The sequence below is a fragment of the Canis aureus genome, chromosome 6 (genome assembly GCF_053574225.1).
Source record: "Canis aureus isolate CA01 chromosome 6, VMU_Caureus_v.1.0, whole genome shotgun sequence".
NCBI lineage: Eukaryota > Metazoa > Chordata > Mammalia > Carnivora > Canidae > Canis > Canis aureus.
Genome location: NC_135616.1, coordinates 40,542,337 through 40,563,419, shown reverse-complemented (window position 1 = coordinate 40,563,419; position 21,083 = coordinate 40,542,337). Strand labels below are relative to the sequence as shown.

The 21,083-nt window shown below is 43.8% G+C and overlaps 1 protein-coding gene across 1 annotated transcript; it reads left to right on the top strand.

The window, feature by feature from the left end:
* Positions 1-1,546: 1,546 nt before the first annotated feature.
* FCRL2 (Fc receptor like 2) lies at positions 1,547-19,696 on the top strand. The gene is made up of 12 exons (XM_077901227.1): positions 1,547-1,787; positions 3,238-3,258; positions 5,885-6,151; positions 6,386-6,670; positions 9,163-9,450; positions 9,847-10,125; positions 10,432-10,548; positions 15,826-15,853; positions 16,795-16,880; positions 17,146-17,211; positions 18,363-18,394; positions 18,484-19,696. Exons 1-12 carry the CDS (start codon positions 1,754-1,756, stop codon positions 18,520-18,522), a joined length of 1,542 nt encoding a protein of 513 aa, XP_077757353.1. The 5' UTR covers positions 1,547-1,753; the 3' UTR covers positions 18,523-19,696.
* Positions 19,697-21,083: the final 1,387 nt, after the last annotated feature.

The following is a 21,083-nucleotide window of genomic DNA, read 5'->3' as shown; positions in this document are numbered from 1 at the left end:
ACAAATAAACCATTTGTCTCTGCAGAAAGGTGAAATAGCATTGCTTGATACACTTTGAGATGAGAGAGATCCAAAAAAAATGGGTCTTATTTTTTATGAATCTTTTATTTTTATTTTTTAAAAGATTTTATTTATTTATTCATAAGAGACACACACACACACAGAGAACGGGGGTGGGGGCACAGAGAGACACAGGCAGAGGGAGAAGCAGGCTCCACGCAGGGAGCCCGACGCCGGACTCAATCCCAGGTCTCCAGGATCACGCCCTGGGCTGAAGGCGGCGCTAAACCGCTGGGCCACAGAGGCTGCCCTTCTATGAATCTTTTAGAAACATATAAATAGCATGTATTTATTGTAAGAAAGCTAGAACACAATAATGAGCAAAATGAGGAAATTAAAAACCACCTTTAATTACACTAGTGAAATACAGTCACACTAACACTTTGGTGTTTATTGTTCCACACAATTATTTTTTTTATTGGGCAATCAGTGGAGAGGATGGTGTACAGCAGATAAATTGTATTCAGCAACCCCTTTTTCCTTAACAGTATATCATGAACAATTTTTATTGCTATTAAATGTTCTTCAGAACCACTTTAATGGCTGCTTGGTAGTAGTACACTGTTTAACATATAATTTATTTTTTTAAACTGCTCTTTTGGGGTATTCTTAGCACTTACTTTTTACACGCCTTTAAGCAAGGCTTTGATGATAGGATGTACAACATCACATACATACATCAGCACTTCCTACAGGAAAATTATGTTTATGGTGAGTGACAATGTTAAGTATTCCCCTGAACACATGACACTGAGTCTGTGATTCAATTCAGTATGAGTCAGTCCCCATATTACAAATATCTATGATTTTAGGATTTAAAGTTGCTGCCTAAGTGGCAGAAACTTTAAAGTTGCTGCCTAAGTCCACAAAGGCAACTTGTATCTGCCTGTTTAGCCTGCCCCTGAGTGGACTGTTACATAGGACACCTAGGGGACCACATCTAATCAGAACAGGGTGATAATAGGCTTTGGGGATGTGTGCTCTGGAAGGTATGGCCACATTGGGAGCGGTGCACTGTCCAAAAAGCAACATGGATTAGAAATAAAGAAGAGAACAATGTTTTCAATGATACGGAGCACATGTTTTGAATGTTAGCAACATTAGCAGTTCTAGATGGCTAGATATGGGCTGAAGAAAGGGTCACCCGGGGACTCTGAGCGGTTACACCAATGGCCCTGCTATCCTAAGGAACGGTGAGAAGCATTATATATCATGGTAAGATCTGCTAGCATTTGAGTCAGACTGTAAGACAGGGCTGCCTGGGTTTGACTCCCAGCTGTCACTACTGGAAAGTGACCATGCTGATCTTGGTCCATTACTTATCTTTCCTGCTGCCTGTTTCTCTAACTGTGTAAAGGAGATTGTGCAGATTCCAGAAGCTTCTTCAGGACATCAAATAACCCTGTGAGCATAAGGCGCTTAGAACTGTGTCCAATTCGTGAACAGCTGTGTGTCAGTGTTAACTGTCATCAGTGTCAAGAGGAGGAGTTTCTTTGGCATCTAGAGGACCATCCTCATTCTCATAGCACCTACAGAGAAGAAGACAGTGGTCAGACGTTGATAAACCCTTCCACTTCCTTTTTTTCGCTAATTGCTCAAAACTAACTTTGAAAAGCAGTTTCCATTCCCTGCACAGAGACTCCGGCTGGTGACTGAGGGAACATTTCTTCTCGGGTAGCTGAACCAGGTCCTCATGCTGTTGTTGTGGTCATTGCTGGTCATCTTTGGTAAGTCCAATAATTTGAGGTAGAACTGAGGTGGTACCAGAGGAAGTCTCCAGCTCCAGAAAGCCCTGAGGGTTTATCAGAGCCCGGAGACCAGTAGGCAAGCCCAGGTGTCTGCTTCCAGCTTAGAGAGCAGAGTCAGATGCACAGCAGTGGGCCCTGGGCAAGTCAGACTGCAATGCATCCTTGTCCTTAATGTTCAAGGTCGGCTACTTTATTGTTCGTGGGTTATGAGTTTCACGAATTACCATTCGTGAATTATCTTAGGTAATTCATACAGTAATGAATTCTCATAAATACAGTTTTAATTATTTCAACATTTACTACTTCTCTATGAGAACTGTTTGGACAGTTATCTCCAAGTTGGACTTTGGAGACACATGCATACCCTTTGCTCAGGCTCCTCTGTTGAGCCGAAGGTTACCTGGACAGGCAGGCTGCTATAGGGAAATGAGATTCCTTTCTCTACATTCAGGAGGAACTAAGCCAACATTTGTTAATGAGTAAAAGAACCCTCACATAAAATACAGCCAGAGAAAAGGAATCCATTCAAGGTGCCTTCAGTTTTCAAAACTGTGTGTGCCCGTCTCAGCCTATCAATAAGCAAGGTTGTGGCTGGACCAGCCCTCCTGGTTCTTATCATGACTGCAAAACCCCCTTCAGTAATAATGGTCAAGAAACTTTTGAATACTAAAGGTTTATTACTACACAGCACCCCTGAGATCACACAAAGAGGTCGTGGGGAGAGAGACAACATGGGTCTGGGGTTCTGCTCTTATTGGGGTGGAGGCTGGAAGCCCACAGTTTCATGGGCTTGCATTTTATTGGTGAATTCAAACAAATGAGTGGGAATTTAAAGTTGGGAAGAGAATAAATCAAGTGGCCCACATGGTCAGTTATGGAAATCAACCAAGATTTCTAAAACGAAAGCCTCAGAGTGGGGAGGTGGCCTGGCTCTTCATTTAGTCTGATGACTTCAGTGTGTTGTGATGACAGTCTTCGAAGTGGATGCCTTAGCATCAAAGCTTAAGTCAGGCACAAAGTCTGGCTGAGAAAAATCCCAACTGTCAGGGTTACACTACAAACTCTGGGTGTTCCCTGATGGACTCTTGGTGACTTGGGATATCATGTAGCCAACACACTGGGTATGCAGGAGATTGGTGGGGGGAGGGGAAGGACAAAGGATTGAGAATCACTGAACTTCTGGCATCCATCTGTGGGACGTCCCCCAGGTGCTCCCTTTGGTCAAAGGAGAGGTTTGCACTTGCCTTGTGATTGTAACATGAGTAGGGGTCAGTTGGTGTTTGAGGGAGATTGCATTGTTGGTGATAATGGAGTAGAACAGAAAAAGGGGTGATGGGGAGTTTGGGGGCAGTTTAGCAGAGTAATAGAAATGTCTAAATTTTGAAGGCAAATTCTCTGGGCTAACCTCTGGTTTTTGATCCCCTCACAGCTTCCGCCAGTGAAGAGGCAGGTGAGTTACTTGCATTCTTGTCCTTCCTGGGGTCTGGTTTGTCTGTTACCTGGCACCCACGAGGTCCTGTAGAGAGAGATGAGGAGAAGCCACAGAGATGTTCCAATGTCGTTGCTCCCCTGGGCCAACCTGCCACAGGGCCAGTCCGCTTGCTTGGTGATGGGTGAGAAGGCCTGCCTGGCCTGCCCAAGTGGAGTCCACCACCCAATCACACAGCCCCAGCCATAGAGGGAGTGGCATCTGGAAGAGGGTGTGCAGGCTGGACAGTTCATGGGGGAGGATGGTTCTCTGGGCCAGGGACCATAACCCTTCACCAGGTCGGGCTAAGTGTCCCCACAGCTCTGAAAACAGTTGTTCTCTCAGAAAAACAGTCAAGAGTGTCTGCATGGTCGGGATGGTGTTGAACCAACACTGCTGCTCTGGCTTTGGGTGGGGAGTGGACACATTGTCCTGCGAAGTCAGAGAGCAACTCTGCAGGCATCTGTTGTAAGCACTGAGCCGCCCTTGAGCAGGACAGCTGCTGTCGGCCACACTTCCTTTCCCCAAATAGGCATCCGGGCAGCTCCCAGACCCTGGTCCGCCCCTGGCTCTAGAGCACTGCCAAATTCTGTGTGCCCACACACGTATGCTACCTTCTTATGGTTGTGTGACTACAACTAATCTCACCTTGCTCTTCTTGACTTAAAGCTGTGCGCACCAATGTATAGAAAGCAAGACTTTATTCTGTATGTACACGAGCCTGGACTGAATCTAGAGAGATGGAGGATTGCTCCTGTGCCTCGCCAGCACCAACTGCCAAGTAGAAGGGGCCCTTAGGGCTCCAAAGCACTGTCCTGGGAGAACAGAACCCTGCCTCACCTATTATGGCCAGACGTTAAGGGAACAGGGATGCCAGGGACACCTACAGGAGCTCTGGCACAGAGTGTGCTCAGGAGCAGGCCTCATCTGTTGCATTTGCGCTCTGCCGTGAACAATCCTTAGCAATGGACTCACAGGCTCACCTGTCAGCTGCAGCCCCAAGTCCGTGAGATTGCCTACCATGTGACTTTTCAGTGGCATCTCTAACCATGACACAGAATGTTTGCCCCCTACCCTGACAGTGTTCTCCCTGGGAATCCTTCAAGTTTCTGGATGAAGACTGTACTAGCGGTTTAAAAATCAGCTTGATTTTAAGTCCCACAGCCAAGTCCCGGTGAGATCTGGTCTCTCCATCAGTGAAGGAGGATGAAAACCTCGAATTAAGTTAATTGTTTCTACAACCCACCTTTCCTGCCTTTCTGATTTCATTTTTCATAACCCAGATTGTTTCCCCCAATGTCCAACAGGTAAATTTGATTCCCCACCTGGAACAGTAGGTAGCATGTGTTCCAAAAATTATGATTCTAAATTTCACGAGTTTTCTGAGGCATTTCAGCTTTGGTTCTGCTGAAGTATTTGATGAGGCCCTTCATCTCTTATTGGGGTGACCTCTACTTCCCTACATTACACATCCAAATTCTGGCAGCCGTGCCACCAATGAACAGTGGCAAGGAGATTGCTGTTTGAGATATAACTTATTTCCTCACCTCCAGGTCAAAACCTTCAACTACAACCCTAAAAGGTAATGCAAATGTCCCAAACCCAGAAGGTGGTCTGGTACCATAAATAAGTGGAGTCACAGGGTAGAATCTGAGAGAAGCATTCCCAGGGGAGCACATTTATTTTTGGCAATGACTTTTCTCACTACAGTCAGTCCCCTAAGACCTTATTACACATGGAATGGACGGGAAGTGTTTGGAAAATAGTCAAGTGGAAAGTTCTGAGGATTGAGATACTGGATCTTATTTCAGTAACCACTTTATTCCCCGGCTATCTAGGCCCCTTGGCTGTCTCCTCTGGTGAGGCAAGAAAAAGGGGCAGAACATAAATTGAGAACACAGTGTAGTGCCTTTGAAGGCTGGATAAAAGAAAACATGGTGGTGGGTAAGCAAAATGTCCCCTGACGACGATGGTCCTCCGTGTGACGTCACCAACAGAGAGAGCTAAGCAAGAAGACCTTTGGCAGGACACTCCTGAACCTATATCTGTGTAAAAAATTCAGACTACTTTGACCTTCCCTGCCATTGATTGAATGTTGAGTCTCACACCCAAACTCGTATGTTGAAATCCTAATCCCAAGAGGATGTTATCTGGGGGTGGGGCCCTTGGGAGGTGATACAGTCCTGGAGGTCCTCATGATGGGATTAGCACCCTTAGAAAAAGAGGCCAGAGAGCTCACAGGTGAAAATACACAAGAAGTCAGCAAGTCTATAACCTGAGAGAGCAGCCTCCCCAGAACCTGACCCTGCCAGCACCTTGATCTTAGACTTAAGATCTTAGCCCCCAGAACCATGAAAAATAAATGTCTGTTGTTGATAAGACACGCAGCTTATGGTATTTTGGTATAGCAGCCCATGCTGACTCAGATACCCCTCAGGAAAAAAGAGGACGTAGCCCCGAGAAGGTGAGGCATGAATAGGGGTGTCTGTCTTGCCTGAAGGTGAAGGGGCTGCTCTGCCCAAGAGCTCAGAAAAGCTCAGGGAAAGGCCAGACATCTGGGTTCCTCGTGGAAATGGCAAATCCAGTCCCCTCATGCCCTCTCTTGCAGACTGGCTGACTCTCAGGGCTCCTTCTGCTGTCTTTGAAGGTGACCGCATAGACCTGATATGCCAGAGGAAAACAGACAAGTGGGAAATCCAGACTATGGCATATTACAAGGATGGAAAAAAGTTACATTTTTCAAATGAAGTCTTCAGCTTTTCTATCCCAAGTGCAGTTCTAAGTGACAGTGGCAGCTATTCCTGTAGTGCAACTGTTAGAATATACTTCTGGTATGACTCAAAAAAGTCAAATAGCATCAAGATTCAAGTCCAAGGTAAAGCCTTCCTTCCTGTGGGAGCCAGGCTGGAGGAGACTGTAGCAGAGCAGGGTGGGTCCCTGGAGGGGAAACCTGCCCCCACACCACATATGAACCAGAGTCCTGTAGTTTGACTGCAGGAGGGGGTCGTGATGGGTGACAAGTTTGTCTGAATGCCTTGTTTGCTGGGGTTGCTTTTCAGCAGGAACCATCAATCTCACTGCTTGGGGCACTTGTGATCCTTCCTTCTAGAGCTATTTCCATATCCCGTGCTCACCGTCAGCGCCTTCTGGCCCACAGAGGGGAGCCCAGTGACCCTGACCTGTGAGACCCAGCCTTCTCCACAGAGGTCAAATGCTCAGCTCCGATATCGCTTCTTCAGAGGTGGCAGGGCCCTGGCGTCCAGCTGGAGCAGCTCCCCAGAGCTCCAGCTCCCTGCTGTGTGGAAGGAGGATTCAGGGTCCTACTGGTGTCAGGCAGAGACAGTGACTCCAAGGGTCACAAAACAGAGCCTCCAATCCCAGATTCTGGTGCAGAGTAAGTATCAATGGGTCTGAGCATGGGCAAATCAGGAGTCTGGCAGCTTCACTTCGGGCTACTTGTCTTTTGGGTACTTGTGTAATTCCTATCCTTGTGGAAAGTCGGTCCTGAGCTAGGGAATGGGCAGTTCATAAAAATAGCAAATGAACAAAGCTACTGTTAAAAAACAGAACCCAATGGAGCAAATGTGAAGATGGAATTGACTTTATCAAGCCTTCATGAATTGGCAGGATCCCAACTAGCAAGCAGAGAGATGCCCAGAGGAGTTGTAGGAAATGGAAGTTTTTTTTTTTATAGTAAATTTATTTTTTATTGGTGTTCAATTTGCCAACATACAGAATAACACCCAGTGCTCATCCCGTCAAGTGCCCCCCTCAGTGTCCGTCACCCATTCACCCCACCCCCCGTCCTCCTCCCCTTCCACCACCCCTAGTTCGTTTCCCAGAGTTAGCAGTCTTTACGTTCTGTCTCTCTTTCTGATATTTCCCACACACTTCTTCTCCCTGCCCTTATATTCCCTTTCACTATTATTTATATTCCCCAAATGAATGAGAACATATAATGTTTGTCCTTCTTCGACTGACTTACTTCACTCAGCATAATACCCTCCAGTTCCATCCACGTTGAAGCAAATGGTGGGTATTTGTCATTTCTAATGGCTGCAACTCAAAAGTCTTAAACCTGCATTGCTCAAACTTCAGGGCTGATGCACAAAGATACACTTAAATTGGAAGTAAGAATGTTGGGCAATGCCCCAGAGGTCACTTTTCTGCAAGTGAATCATTTGTATTTATTTAGCGATTTAATCATGAATATCCATAGTTTTATAAACTTGGGACGAATTTCTATCACTAGTAACAATAAAGCAGCACTTTAAAATAGCTTTGTCTTCCAAAAGCATGCTCTGTTGTCTACTGTTTTAAAAACCAACCAACCAACAGAATAACAAATTGCTCCCTCACCGCTTGTTCTTCCATAGCTAGTATTCCATTTCTCCACTCCTTTCCCAACAAAACTTCTCAAATGAACTATTTTTTTTCCACTTCTATTTCTTTGCCTCTCATTAGCTCCTCAACCAATTTCACTTCATCTTCCATTCCACCACTCACTGAGACTGTTCTTGTCAAACACACTAGAACCTCCTTGCAGCAAAGCCAATTGTCACCTCTCCCTCTCCGTTACCATCTTATTCAACCTCTTGGCTGACCGGTGCTCTCTCACAGTTAGACATTCCCCTCTCTTGACTCTCCTGGTTTTCTCCTGCCTTATGGCCACTCCTCCTAGGTCCCTCTACTGCTCTCTCTTCTCTGTTCACTTTCTTCTGGAGTGTTCAAGTCTGACCTAAGCTCTCATCCCTTCAGTACATTTTCCTCCTAGCCAGTCCATCTCACCATGAACCTTGGCCTTAAACACCACCCACATATCAATGACATCTGAGGTTTTATCTCTATCCCTGACCACTCTATTAAAAACCAAACTAATTTACCTAACTTCTTTTTTTTATATATAATAAATTTATTTAATGGAAGTTTTTATAGGCACGAGTGAGGCAAAGAAGATTATTAGCAAAATAAAAGAGAGGATTTCCACAGGCCTGGACATCTTTGGAGAGGAAAAGGAAATGGCAAGGTGTTTTTGTTTGTTTGTTTGTTTGTTTTTTGTTTTATCATGCGGATGACCTCACTAGTGTGGGTCAGATTGACTTTCAGAAGGTCACATTCCAGGGATAGGCTGAAACTGTAATTAAGCCTTGGTTTGCTGTCTGTGGGAGACAAATACTTAATTTTGGCTTTTCTTCTTTTTAAAACACTCCTTATAATCCTGTCTTCTTTATTCAAGTAAAATCCATCAATCATATCTTCACTGATCACTTCATGCTGTGGTGTTTAGGAATGGGCTGGGACTTTTCACAGCAAGGCACCTGCTCTTCAGTGGCTCCACAGGTGGCCTCATGTGCTGCCTTGAAACACAAGTTGGTTTCTTAAAAGGCACCACAGTGCTCCAGCATGGGGAAATAAATGAAGCAACAGAGAAAGCAGAAATCTGAGTGAACCAAGTGGCTGGAGAAGGGGTTGTAATTCTTGTGGACCCTTGACATTGAGAATAATGGAGGAATCTTTATTGATATTGTTAGTGGAAGCAGTGCCTTTTCTGAGGTAGGACTGATGCTACCAGTGACCCCTTCACACTGTGCAGATGGCACTACTGTGCACAGCGACTCCTCCCTCAGGAAAATGTTTCATGTCTCACGGAGCAGATGACCCATCACACATTCTTTAGTGGTTCCATGAAAATAGGGGTGATGGGGAGGAGGTTGGGACACAGTATCTGTGTCCACATTCTTCAAGAGTAATCACCGCAGATTCCCTACTTTGTGTGCTTATAATGGATTACATGAGCCCTACCCATACTCTCAGTGAAGCCAATCATGGGCTGGTCTCAGAGTCCTCTGCAGTCAGCTTCTGACCTGTCATCGTCTGTCCCTCCAGGAGTGCCTGTCTCTAATGTAAGCTTAGACATCTGGGCCCCCAAGGGCATGGTGATCGAAGGAGAGAGTCTGGTCCTCCTCTGCTCGGTGGCAGAAGGCACAGGAAATATCACATTCTCCTGGCACAGAGAGGACACAGGAACCAGTGTGGGAAGGAAGACCCAGCGTTCCCTGTCAGCAGAGATGGAAGTCCCAGCTGTGCAGGAGAGCGATGCCGGCCGCTATTACTGCAGAGCTGACAACGGCCATGAACCCATCCAGAGCAAGGTGCTGAGTATCTGTGTGAGAAGTGAGTTGCACTCTGACTCGTCCAAGACAGAAACCCTAGAGCCAAGGCCATGGTACCAGAGGTCCATGCCAGGGGTCAGTGCTGTGGAATACCAACAGCAACTGAAGAGTGGGTTACCCTTGCACGTTAAACTGTAGATGTCTTTGTTTCCATGGAAAAGACTAGAAAGGGAGCTGGACTTGGCATTAGGAAAACACAAGCTGACAATGACAAATGACCATGTCTTTAGACAGTACCCCAAGAGTGATATTCCTCCTAATTTCTAAAGAGGCTGTTGAGAATCTTAGAGATACACAATGACCAAGGGGTGAGGCCCTTCGCGAGGTCCTAGTCCGGGGCTCTGTGTGTCTACGATGGCCTCACAAACCCTCTCCGCTGGCCCACTGTCTTCCTCAGGTCCAGCATCCCGCCCTGTCTTCATCCTCAGGGTGCCCGGGGCCCAGGCCATGGCAGGGGACGTGGTAGAGCTTCGCTGTGAGGCCCACAGAGGCTCTCCCCCAATTATGTACCGGTTTTATCGTGAGAATATAACCCTACAAAACAGCTTGGCCCCCTTTGGAGGAGGAGCATCCTTCAACCTCTCTCTGACCATGGAACATTCTGGGAACTACTCCTGTGAGGCTGACAATGGCCTGGGAGCCCAGCACAGTGAGGCAGTAACACTCTCCATCTCAGGTGGGTTGATGGTCCCTGGTTACAGGAGCATTATGACCAATGGCTCTGCCCCAGCAGTCTTCATTGGTACCATATTGGGGTTTTGGAAGGTAGGTGGAGGTCCAAGGGATGCCTACTCTGTGTGGGAGATTGGAGAAGAAGATGAGTGTCTGGCTGCTTCTCTTTTCTCCACACAAACCTGGAAAGTACACATTATACTTGGATAACATTGTGAGAATTTATATTAACCATTCCTGCAGAGTGTTTGACAAGGGTCCAGGAACCAAGTCTTGACCCTCTGAGGCTGATGCACCTGTCTTCCCTCAGGGACCAGAGGCTACAGAAGAGACCGCATCACAGCCAGAGTTCTTGGAGCACTGTGTGGTGGCCTCGGCTTTATAGTTGCTGTTCTGCTGCTCTATTGCGGGTTCCACAAGGTATCAGGTTGGTTATCTACCATTTGTTTTGATTGCCCTTTATTTCTGTGAACTTTTCCATTACCGATACAAATTGGATTTGAAAAAAAAGAAAGAAAGAAAACCTCCCCAGATCTGATCAATTCTTTTCACACTTCATGATTTTCTAGGGTTTCATGCAGTGGACAATGCTTCCATGTTCTCATTTAATAGTATGTCATTGGCCCCTGTGTATAGATTAAAATAGTTAACACAGTCCTTTATGCTTTCCTTTTAAATAAAAATTTCAAAGTATTAAATCATTTAATAGCTTTCAATAGACAAAATCAGTTTATATGTAGTGGAGTGAAACATAATAAGTAGCTGGACTTAAAAGAATGAAAATAATCTAGTACATTTTCTCCTTCATTTATCGATTTCTTTTTTTTTTAAGATTTTATTTATTCATGAGAGACACAGAGAGAGAGGCAGAAGGAGAAGCAGGCTCCCTATGAGGAGCCAGATGCGGGACTTGATCTTAGGACTCCAGGACCATGACCTGATCCAAAGGCAGGTGCTCAACCACTGAGCCACCTAGGCATCCCTATGGATTTATTAGTTACCTACTCACAGAAAGAGCAGTGACTTCTCTTTGAATTCCTGAGTCTCTTGGATGGGTCATGTGGGGGCATATTCACGCATGCATGATGGCTGGTGCTGGCTAGAGGTTGGGACCTTTGCTGGTACTCTCAGCTACAATACACACACAACCTGTCAGTGTGGCCTGGACCACTGCAGGGCATGACGCCCACAGGGTGGTCAAAAATTTTACGTGGTGACGTCTGCTTCAAAAGTAAGTGTAAGTAAGATAGCTAATCTGCAATGTCTTTTCAACTAATTTCAGATGACAGTTTCATCAGGTCCCAGTGCCTAGCAAACTTGCAAGAGGAGGCAGCACTGTCTCCACCTCCAAATCAATATCAAATAATTGGCAGCCATATTTAAAAAATTTCCACACAAAGCACAGCAAATTCCCATCCGTGCCTCCCTGCCCCACCAGACTTCCTGAAGCACCGGCCCTTGGGCTTCCCTGTCCAGCCTTGGCAAATGCCCCGCAGGACCAGCGGTTTCAGAGCCAGACCCCTCACCCAGAGCCTCTCCCCTCTCTAACCTGGCTTCAATAGTTCTTCACTTAAATAGACTTCTACCAATATTTTGTCCAATATTTCCAGTTTTCAGAAGAAAAGTCTGTTCAATTTCTTTTTCTGTCATCACTGGAAGCATGAAAGCACTCCCTTCACTGACCAGCAATCCCATAGAGCTGCTGTGTTTTCAGCATGATGATATCTCTTTGTAACATTATTTGTAAGTCTAAGAATTTAGAAGACTCCTGTAAGTGATATCGCATACTGACCCCTACTAACATTCTGCTAGCCAAGACATGTTACCAATGACCAATTATTGTATCTGCTATGTATGGCAAGCTTACACATATTATCTGTAATTATAAAAAATAAGTGTGTGTCATGGTCTAGGTTTAACCATCTTGGGAAGTTAAGTGAGCTGTCTTGTTCACACAGCCACTAGAGGGCGGAGCTAAGACGGAGTCCACACCTCCTGGCCACAAAGCCTGAAGCCTGCCTCTAGAATCTCCTGACCTTCACCATTCTCCTCTTGCAAATTCCCCCCACTTCAGTGGGCTGTCTTACATTAATTTGTAAGATTCAAGACAAGCATGGGGCACAACAGAATCACAAGATAAACTTTTAAGCTCTTGCAAAATGCTTGCTTAGACCTATCAACTACCACTAGGTAAAAGAGATTTTGGAAACTCATCAAATAGTGAAAATGTAATTCAGTTTTTTCAAGTCCAATGGAAGTTATATTTTTTATTTATTTTTATTTTTATTTTTTTTGGAAGTTATATTTTTTAAACAGACCATCTAAAACTAAGGAATTGTGATTTTTTTTTCTCCATTATACTTTTTAGTTGATAAAAATATATGTATATGAAGAGAGAGGTTGTTGGTTAACATAAAATAATTTCTAAATCATCCGTTGTGATGAATTCTCTCAATTTTCAAGTTACATACCAATATATTAATCACTTTTCAAATATGGAAATAATCTACAAAGCCATAAAACATTTACTTTCTCCTTTTCCATTTTTAAGCAAATTATTTTCTCATGTCTAATTATATACACAATGGCCTCTGGTATCTTATGTGGATAAGCTTGTCTGGTTCCTGTTTTTGAGGGAAATTTTTCTAGTATTTCTATGCTGTGTAACATATTCAAATATCTCTTAACATTTTCTCAGAAACAACTTTTATTTTTTTTAATATTTTATTTATGCTTTCATGAGAGACAGAGAGAGAAAGAGAGAGAGAGGCAGAGACACAGGCAGAGGGAGAAGCAGGATCTCCAAGGGAGCCTGATGCGGGACTTGATCCCAGGACTCCGGGATCACAACCAGAGCCAAAGGCAGATGCTCAACCACTGAGCCACCCAGACATCCCCAGAAACAATTTCTAATTTTTGCTAATACTCGTTAGTATTTGTGAAGATAATCACACGTTTCCTTTTTTCATCTATTAAATTGACCAATTATATTATACCAGAATACCTAATATTGACTAATCTTTGCATTCGTGGTAAAAATTCAATTTTAGTGACGCATTTTTAACAGAAACTAGCATTGTTTCAAAGTTTTTTTTTTATTAATAGTAATGTGTGACTTTTGCCGGGTTCCTTGTTAATTGTGATCTTTTCTGGGTTTCATACTCAACATTACAAAGGAAATTTAACACTTTTCCTCTTTTCATACGTCTTACATGTTAGGGAATCGTTTACATGACAATATAGAAAACATGGCAATGTTTTCTAAAGATTTTGTGGAATTGTGCCTGTTGGGGTTTTGGAGGAGCAGCTCTTTGACAGCTGTCCCTAGCTCTGCTCTTATAAGTCATCTTGTGAGAGGCGCTGCTAATGCTCACTGACACCCGGCCCCCCTTTGCCTCTGGGCTCATAAGCAGGTGCATTTCCTTGTCTCCTTGAAGTAGATGCAGACAGTGAAACGTCGGCAGAAGCCGCTTGTGTTATTTCCCGTCAGAAGAATTTATGAGCAGGGCTGTTGCCTCCTTGTCCTTCCCAAGCAATGGTGCTCACGCAAACTCACGCTGAGTGACGGTGTCTTCTCCAGACGGCGTGGCCTCCAGCAGCCTCCTGAGTGACTTACTGGCATATTTTCTTTTAAGATTTTATTTATTTATTCATGAAAGAGAAAGAGAGAGAGAGAGAGAAAGAGAGGCAGAGACACAGGCAGAGGGAGAAGCAGGCTCCAGGCAGGGAGCCCGATGTGGGACTCAATCCCGGGTCTCCAGGATCAGGCCCTGGGCCAAAGGCAGCGCTGAACTGCTGGGCCACCCAGGGATCCCCCCCAAGCATATTTTTGACAGGTCTGCGGCACAAGTGGGAAATTCACAAACCTGTGCTGCTTTAAGTCCCTGCAGACTGAAGTTTGTTTTTCAATGTAGCATAACACACTCCGTCCTGACTGCCACATTCTGTTCACAGTTTCTTTGTCTTCTGGGGAATTTTCCTGGAAAACCATCTGTTTTATCCAGGGCCCAAAATCTGCTTACTCGGAGTGGAGTGAAGTGGTGTCCTGTGATTCCTCTAGCTTCTCTGTGGCTACATTTATTTCTCCATACCTTCTCCTTTCGCATTCTTAAGTGGCATAGAAAAAGAGGTATCCGCCCTTCTGATTAAAAGGTGAAGCTGCTAGAGTTATTTATTTGATCTACCATTTGCTTTCTAATTCTGACATTTCTGCTTTTATCTTCATTAGTTGCTGCATTCTGTTCTTGTTAATCTTATTCTTTAGAAGAAATTTGGCATTTAATAGATTTGCTTTCCTTTGTCTTATATATTCATATATGTATTTAGTAGCTGAAGACTTAATTCCCTTAAATGTATATGTTGTAGACCTATCTAGTTTTCTTTATCTTTTTTTAAAAGATTATTCATTTATTTATTCATGAGAGACACAGAGAGAGAGGCAGAGACATAGGCAGAGCCTGATGCCGGACTTGGTCCCAGAATCCCGGGATCGTGACATGAGCCAAGGACAGATGCTCAACCACTGAGCCACCCAGGTGCCCCACATATCTAGATGTCTTCACAGTTTTGTGATGAATTACCAGTTATACTAAGGTCAGAGAAGATAATTTATACCATTATACCATCACTTGTTAGAATATTTTTGGAATTTTCTTTGGGAGCCAAGATATCATCAATTTTTGTTATTGTTCAAAAGTGTTTAGAAAGTAGACTAAAGTCCATTTTTAAAAATAATTTATTCAGGATGGAGTTGCTAGAATCACATACACCAATTTCCTACTGTTTGAAGATGTGCATCCTTTGCCTTATCGTTGAGTGACTGGCTTGGTAGAAAATCCCAAGGTCATTCTTTTTTCCTTGAAGAAAATAAGTTAGTTCCTCCTTCTCTTTGGAGAATACACTTAGGCTAGCCTTCTAACACTGTCTACAAAAAACCCAATACAGTTGGAGCGCTGGCTATATCACCACGCAATGTTTTTCATGATTGCTGAGCTGCATCTAAACTGGAAGTGCTCTGAGTGGGGTTATAAATGCTCAGTGAGAAGCAGAAATGGGCACATCCCCAAGTGCAATGCGACTCTTGAGACTAATCACGTCCCTTGGAGTGGCCTGTGCTCCCATCCATGTGGACTTGTCCCAGAGCTGTTAGTTGAAGGACCAGGAAAGAGCTCCTTCCCCCTGGTGACACAGCTGACACATCCATGCTGACATGCTGTGTTTCTTGTTCTGCATCTCTCTGCAAAGCTAAATGGTGCAAAGAAGAGTCCACTGGGTCTTATGAATGTCAACATCAAGCCTAAACCCAAAACCACTGCTTTGCGGGGGTGGGGGGGGGTGGGGGGCGTTGCAAATATCAGAACATTGAAAAAATGAGAATGTTTCACCTAAACAAGGAGAGTGGTGAAGTCATCAGCAGGTAACATATATTTTGCAATAATTGAAATAGCAATAAAAAAATCCAGAAACAGTAACCTATGCTTGTGGGGTTTGCCATTTGAAGTGGCATATCAGATCAGTGGGAAAACAGAATGGGTTGTCCAAATAACAGTGTTGGAGTAAATAAGTGGTCATCAGGACACAACATAACTGGATCTCTATTCTGTATCTTATATCCTAGCAGTGACGACATGTGGTTAAGTCAGGTCAAAGTTCTAAGAGGTAAGGACACCTCCCCTAAAATGAATATTTCTTTATCTGCTTTTAGGTGGACACTCTGCCACTGATGCACCCAGGTGAGAACTTTTATTTTTCAAAATGGGAACTCTAGGGGCAGGCTGGGTGGCTCAGTGGTTTAGCGCCGCCTTCGGCCCAGGGTGTGGTCCTAGAGACCCGGGATTGAGTCCCACGTTGGGCTCCCTGCATGGAGCCTACTTCTCTCTCTGCCTGTGTCTTTGCTTCTCTCTCTCTCTGTCTCTCATGAATAAATAAATAAATAAAATTTTTAAAAAAGCAAAATGGGAACTCTAGAGAACTTCCTCATTTATGATTTTAAATACTTACTGCTCCTTCTGCATGTACAGATTACGCAGTATCTTTCTATGATACTCAACCATGTCTGTATTCATTACATTTTTCTATCAGGGTGCTGTCTTGGGGTGGCCCATATGACTCTAGGTGTTATCTTGCATAGGATTCAATGTTTCTAAATTACCTTACTAATTCACATACTCAAGATTATTTATGGAGTATTTACAATACACGAGTAAGTTGTTGTTAGGCTTTTAAAAACGTGAAAATATGCATAAAATGGAATTTATTTCCATAGGACACATAATGTCTTATGGAGAATGTAAGACACATACAATATACAAAAGAGAGATAAATTGAGGAGAAAGAAGCAGATGAAGTTCTAGAAGAGTTTATAAGAGAAAAAATGAAATCTAAGGCAATATCATTCTCTTATTTATAACTTTTGAAAAAGCTAAATATGAGGAATAGAACATGTTTGCCACATCAGAGAGGCTATCCTATTAAGAAAGTACTTTGTGATGCTGTGGCCTGTCTCTGGCTGCCCACCTGAAAGACCATACCTTAAGAGTCTAGATGAAGGGCCATCAAATCACCCAAGCCAAGTGCCCTGTCTTCCTGGCTCCTCCTACTCTCTCCTCAGCCTACCTCCTCTCTGTTCTCACTCTTGCCCTGGGGACTTCATGTAGTTAGTTTGTTTCCACAGAGATGCTTCCAGTGCAAACCCTCAAGGGTCCATTCGCCCCAGCTCACTCCCAGACACTGAGGAACTGCAGCCAGAGTATGTCAATGGTGAGTCTCCCCACTGAAAGGGGCTTTAGAGCTACAGCTGAGAGGGAAGAGAAAGTAGGTGAAAGAAAAAACAACGACAACAACAACCATGAGATGGTCTACATGCCCTGACCCCATGAAGCCCAATTTCAATAAATAAATGACCTTCAGAATCATGTTGGGGTTGGGAGGACAGTCACAAAGCAGGGGACTGGGAAGGCACATATGAAGGTTGAACCCCTGTCCGTGGACACCTGTGAGCCATTGTGCACACTTTTTCCTGCAGTGAACCCTGTAGATGTGGATGTGGTTTATTCCCAGGTCTGGAGCATCCAGCCACCAGAAGACTCAGGTGAGAAACTGCAAAGTGGTTCTTGTCAGATGCATCTTCCTAAGAAAGTGGCACCATGTGTTCAATAGAGGCTTTCATACAATATTTCACCTTGGTATGAAATCTGTAGATCCAAGAGGGAGCAAGAGATATTTGCAGGCAGATTCTCGTGGAGAAGCTGAATTACAAAACAAAGCAAAAACAGATGGTTGGTTGAGAAGAGACAATAGGGAGAATCTGGAATACAAGGTCCTGTCAAAGAAGCCTGGCAATGACCTTTCTCAACTGGGACAATTCCTCCTGGACTGTACATACCATACTTCAGGTATTCCCACCCTTATGTGATTTTATTTTCCCCTTGTCTTGTATTCCAGATTCTCCCTAATTGTCTCTTCTCAACCAACCAACCTCTATTGTTGCTCCAGTGTCCTTGAAGCTGCAACCTTCAAACATGCCCTTGGCTCTATGCTCCAGCTGTTTCTGCTGGAGTCAGAGGCTATTGGTGCTTAGTGGGTTTCCTGGCAAAGGGTCACTCAGCCATGTTCCTCTGAGCCACAGAGGCTGGGTCCCCAGCCAGCCTTGCTTATGGCTGTGCCACTACAGCCTGCAGAGAACCAATGACCCTGTCATTCTCCTTCCCTGTCAGGGACCAGCCTAGCAAAACTGAAAAGGTACAGTCATGTCCACTGCATGTTTATTCTCCAGGCCCTTGAAGTGTTGATGTGTTGTTAAGGGCAGGGGGAGATTCAGTTCCAGTCTGCCCACCTGGAATAAAGAGAGGAAGAAGCAGCTGCCACATGCTCAAGCTGCCGTGTGACTCAGGATCTCCCCTCCTGTTTCCTTCTATATAGTACATCAACCACCTGTGGTCATTATCTGAAGGACATAAAGGGCTGACAGGAGAGTGAGCTATGACAGCATATTGTCAATAATCCATGGAAGTTGCACCAAAGAGAGGAATGATTTTGTTTAGCAAGGGTTGGTGGGGAGCTTAGAGCATGGGCGGTCTTAGAAGGACTGCAGAGTGGACAACATTAAAGCATGGATTCTAGAGAAGAACAGGAGAGGCTGGAACCCACACATTAAGCATCACCAGCATGTGCCCTGGAGCACCATTTGGGCATGAGGTCTAAGTGGAAACCTAAGAACTGAGTAATATTTTTTCTCCATAGCAAACATCAGAAGGACAATTCTGGAGAACAAGGTGAGCTGGACTCCTGGAGAGTTCTTTCCCCTGTTGTCTCCCCCTCCAGCCATGTTCCTTCTCTTCCTTCAACTGTGCATCTCTCCTAGGACTCCCATGTCATCTACTCTAATATAAAGGAGACATAACACTCAGAGGAATTGGGAGACGGATCACCAACAAGGACAGAGCAGCACTAAGGGCTGCGAAAAATGACAAAATGCCCAACCCTCATGAAGCCTCACAGATAGAATGTGCTCCAAGGGCTGAGCAGACCAGCGGGTTCATCATTTTTGTTTTTATCATGTTATTTCCCAATGTCTTCTTTCATTCATTCAGTATTTATTGAGCTGCTGCCGCATTCCAGATGCCTTGTGGGGGGTTATCTTTGTTATCTTCTCTTTTAAAAATTTTTTTATTGAAATTCAATTTAGTTGACATATAATGTATTTTTAGTTTCAGAGGTAGAGTTTAGTGATTCATGTGATGAACACTGGGTGTTATAGTCAATGTTCATCACATCACATGCCCTCCTTAATGCCCATCACCCAGTCACCTCATCCTCCCACCCACCTCCCCTCCAGCAACCCTCACTCAGTTTGTTCCCTAGAGTTAAGAGTCTCTTATGGTTTGCCTCCCTTAATGTTTTTATCTTATTCTATTTTTCCTTTCCTTCTCCTATATTCATCTGTTTTGTTTCTTAAATTCCACATATGAGAGAAATCATATGATATTTGCTTCAATGTTCAAAGAGATGAGGAAGAAGAATGAACACAAGAAACAAGTTTTCTTCTTGTCTGAGGTGTTGTGAACAGAACCTATTTCTGGGCTTCGCTTTGTTTTCCAGACTGGGATTTTGTTGTCTTTTGTTTCTACAAACAGACATCTCAAGTTTTAAAGAAATCCTCTCTTGCTCTTGTGAAAACTTTAGAGTTCAGTTTGTGGGAGGGAACAGCAGCTTGAATTAGCTTGCCATATTTGTCCTTTCTTGAATGCTTGGTTTGTATATTGATCCACATTGATTTAAAAGTAACAAGGATATTTATATCTTCTTGAAATGCTAAGTGTTTTATGTTCATTTGCACCATCATGTAGGGAGTAAGGTCACAGCCTTTGAGACCCCCTCCCTAGGGTGGTGTCCCAACCTCATCCCCCACTGAATGTGTGGTCTTGAACAAACTACTTAACTTCTGTGTGCTTCAGTTTCTTCATCTTTAAATGGGGAAGACCATTTGTTAAATGTTCATAAATCACATAGAACAATGTCTGGCATATAAGTAGCACTAATTAATTATTCAACAAATAAAATATGCATAATTATCACTTAGCCTCAAACATAGTTCAAAAAAAGTTCAAAAAGTTGAGTAATGAGAATTTCTAACAAAATGACTATCAAATGCAACTATCAGAATTTTTAACACTGTAACTCTTTGAATAACATCTTGTATAATCTACTCCTCTGCTAAAGATAGATCACCAATGGGAAGAACACAGGTGACTGTGGGCTTGGGATTGGCCATTCATCTACAAAGAGGTAATTTGGGATATTTTATAAATTATACACAAAAAATTTGAAGTTTACCAGAAAAAACAATGAGGAATACTTACAGTTATTATTTAAAGTTTTATATTTAAATAATTATATACCCTTAGCAAGATCACATGACCTCTGAGCTCCAAGCATTAGGAACTGAGAGTTAACATATCCCAACAATCTAATTATTACAGGATGAGGGTACTCCCAGCTCTATAGTTAGTGTTGTTACCACCTTAGCAGCGACAAACGCCCCATAGCTGTTCTTTACACCCAACCATCTCTGAGGTATATACACACTGTCATTATTAACAGTAACCCTGGCATAAAAACTTCTAGGGGAACATATGAAAACTGTATATAGGGACACAGGTAAAAAATTTTTTAAGAATTTATTTATTCATGAGAGACACACAGAGAGAGGCAGAGAGATAGACAGAGGGAGAAGCAGGCTCCATGCAGGGAGCCCGATGTGGGACTTGATCACCGGACCCGGGATCATACCCTGAGCTGAAGACAGACACTCAACTGCTGAGCCACCCAGGTGTCTCCAGACATAGATAACTGGATGCATCTCTGCTCAGCCTCCCACTAAGCCACCCCAAATCACCCTTATCCATTACAAGTTACTTATCTACCTATTTCTGGCTTGCCAGAATTGGTGGGAAATCATAGGTGGTCACGAATCCTTCTACATTACCAAGGTTTGTTCCAATAGCTAGGTAACCAATGGGCACTCTGATCCATAGATGAGGACAGTCTGACTCAGAGCTGACCCTTAACGCTCCTCTGTCCACACACTGTTATATGCAGACATGCATATAACCTGACTATTCTGCAATCTGAGGGCTACCACCTGGAGCTGGAAGAAGCTGCAAAAACCTATGGACTTTAATATATAAGATAATGAGATGTGGTTTATGTATACAATGGAATATTACTCAGCCATTAGAAACGACAAATACCCACCATTTGCTTCGACGTGGATGGAACTGGAGGGTATTATGCTGAGTGAAATAAGTCAATCGGAGAAGGACAAACATTTTATGGTCTCATTCATTTGGGGAATATAAAAAATAGTGAAAGGGAATAAAGGAGAAAGGAGAAAAAATGAGTGGGAAATATCAGAAAGGGAGACAGAACATGAGAGATTCCTAACTCTGGGAAATGAACTAG

Excerpts from the sequence above, each read along its gene's own strand:
- FCRL2 (XM_077901227.1), top strand. The coding sequence starts at position 1,754 with ATGCTGTTGTTGTGGTCATTGCTGGTCATCTTTG. Across the intron at positions 10,126-10,431 it reads AGTAACACTCTCCATCTCAG|GGACCAGAGGCTACAGAAGA; the intron begins GTGGGTTGATGG and ends GTCTTCCCTCAG. Across the intron at positions 15,854-16,794 it reads TCTGCCACTGATGCACCCAG|AGATGCTTCCAGTGCAAACC; the intron begins GTGAGAACTTTT and ends TTGTTTCCACAG.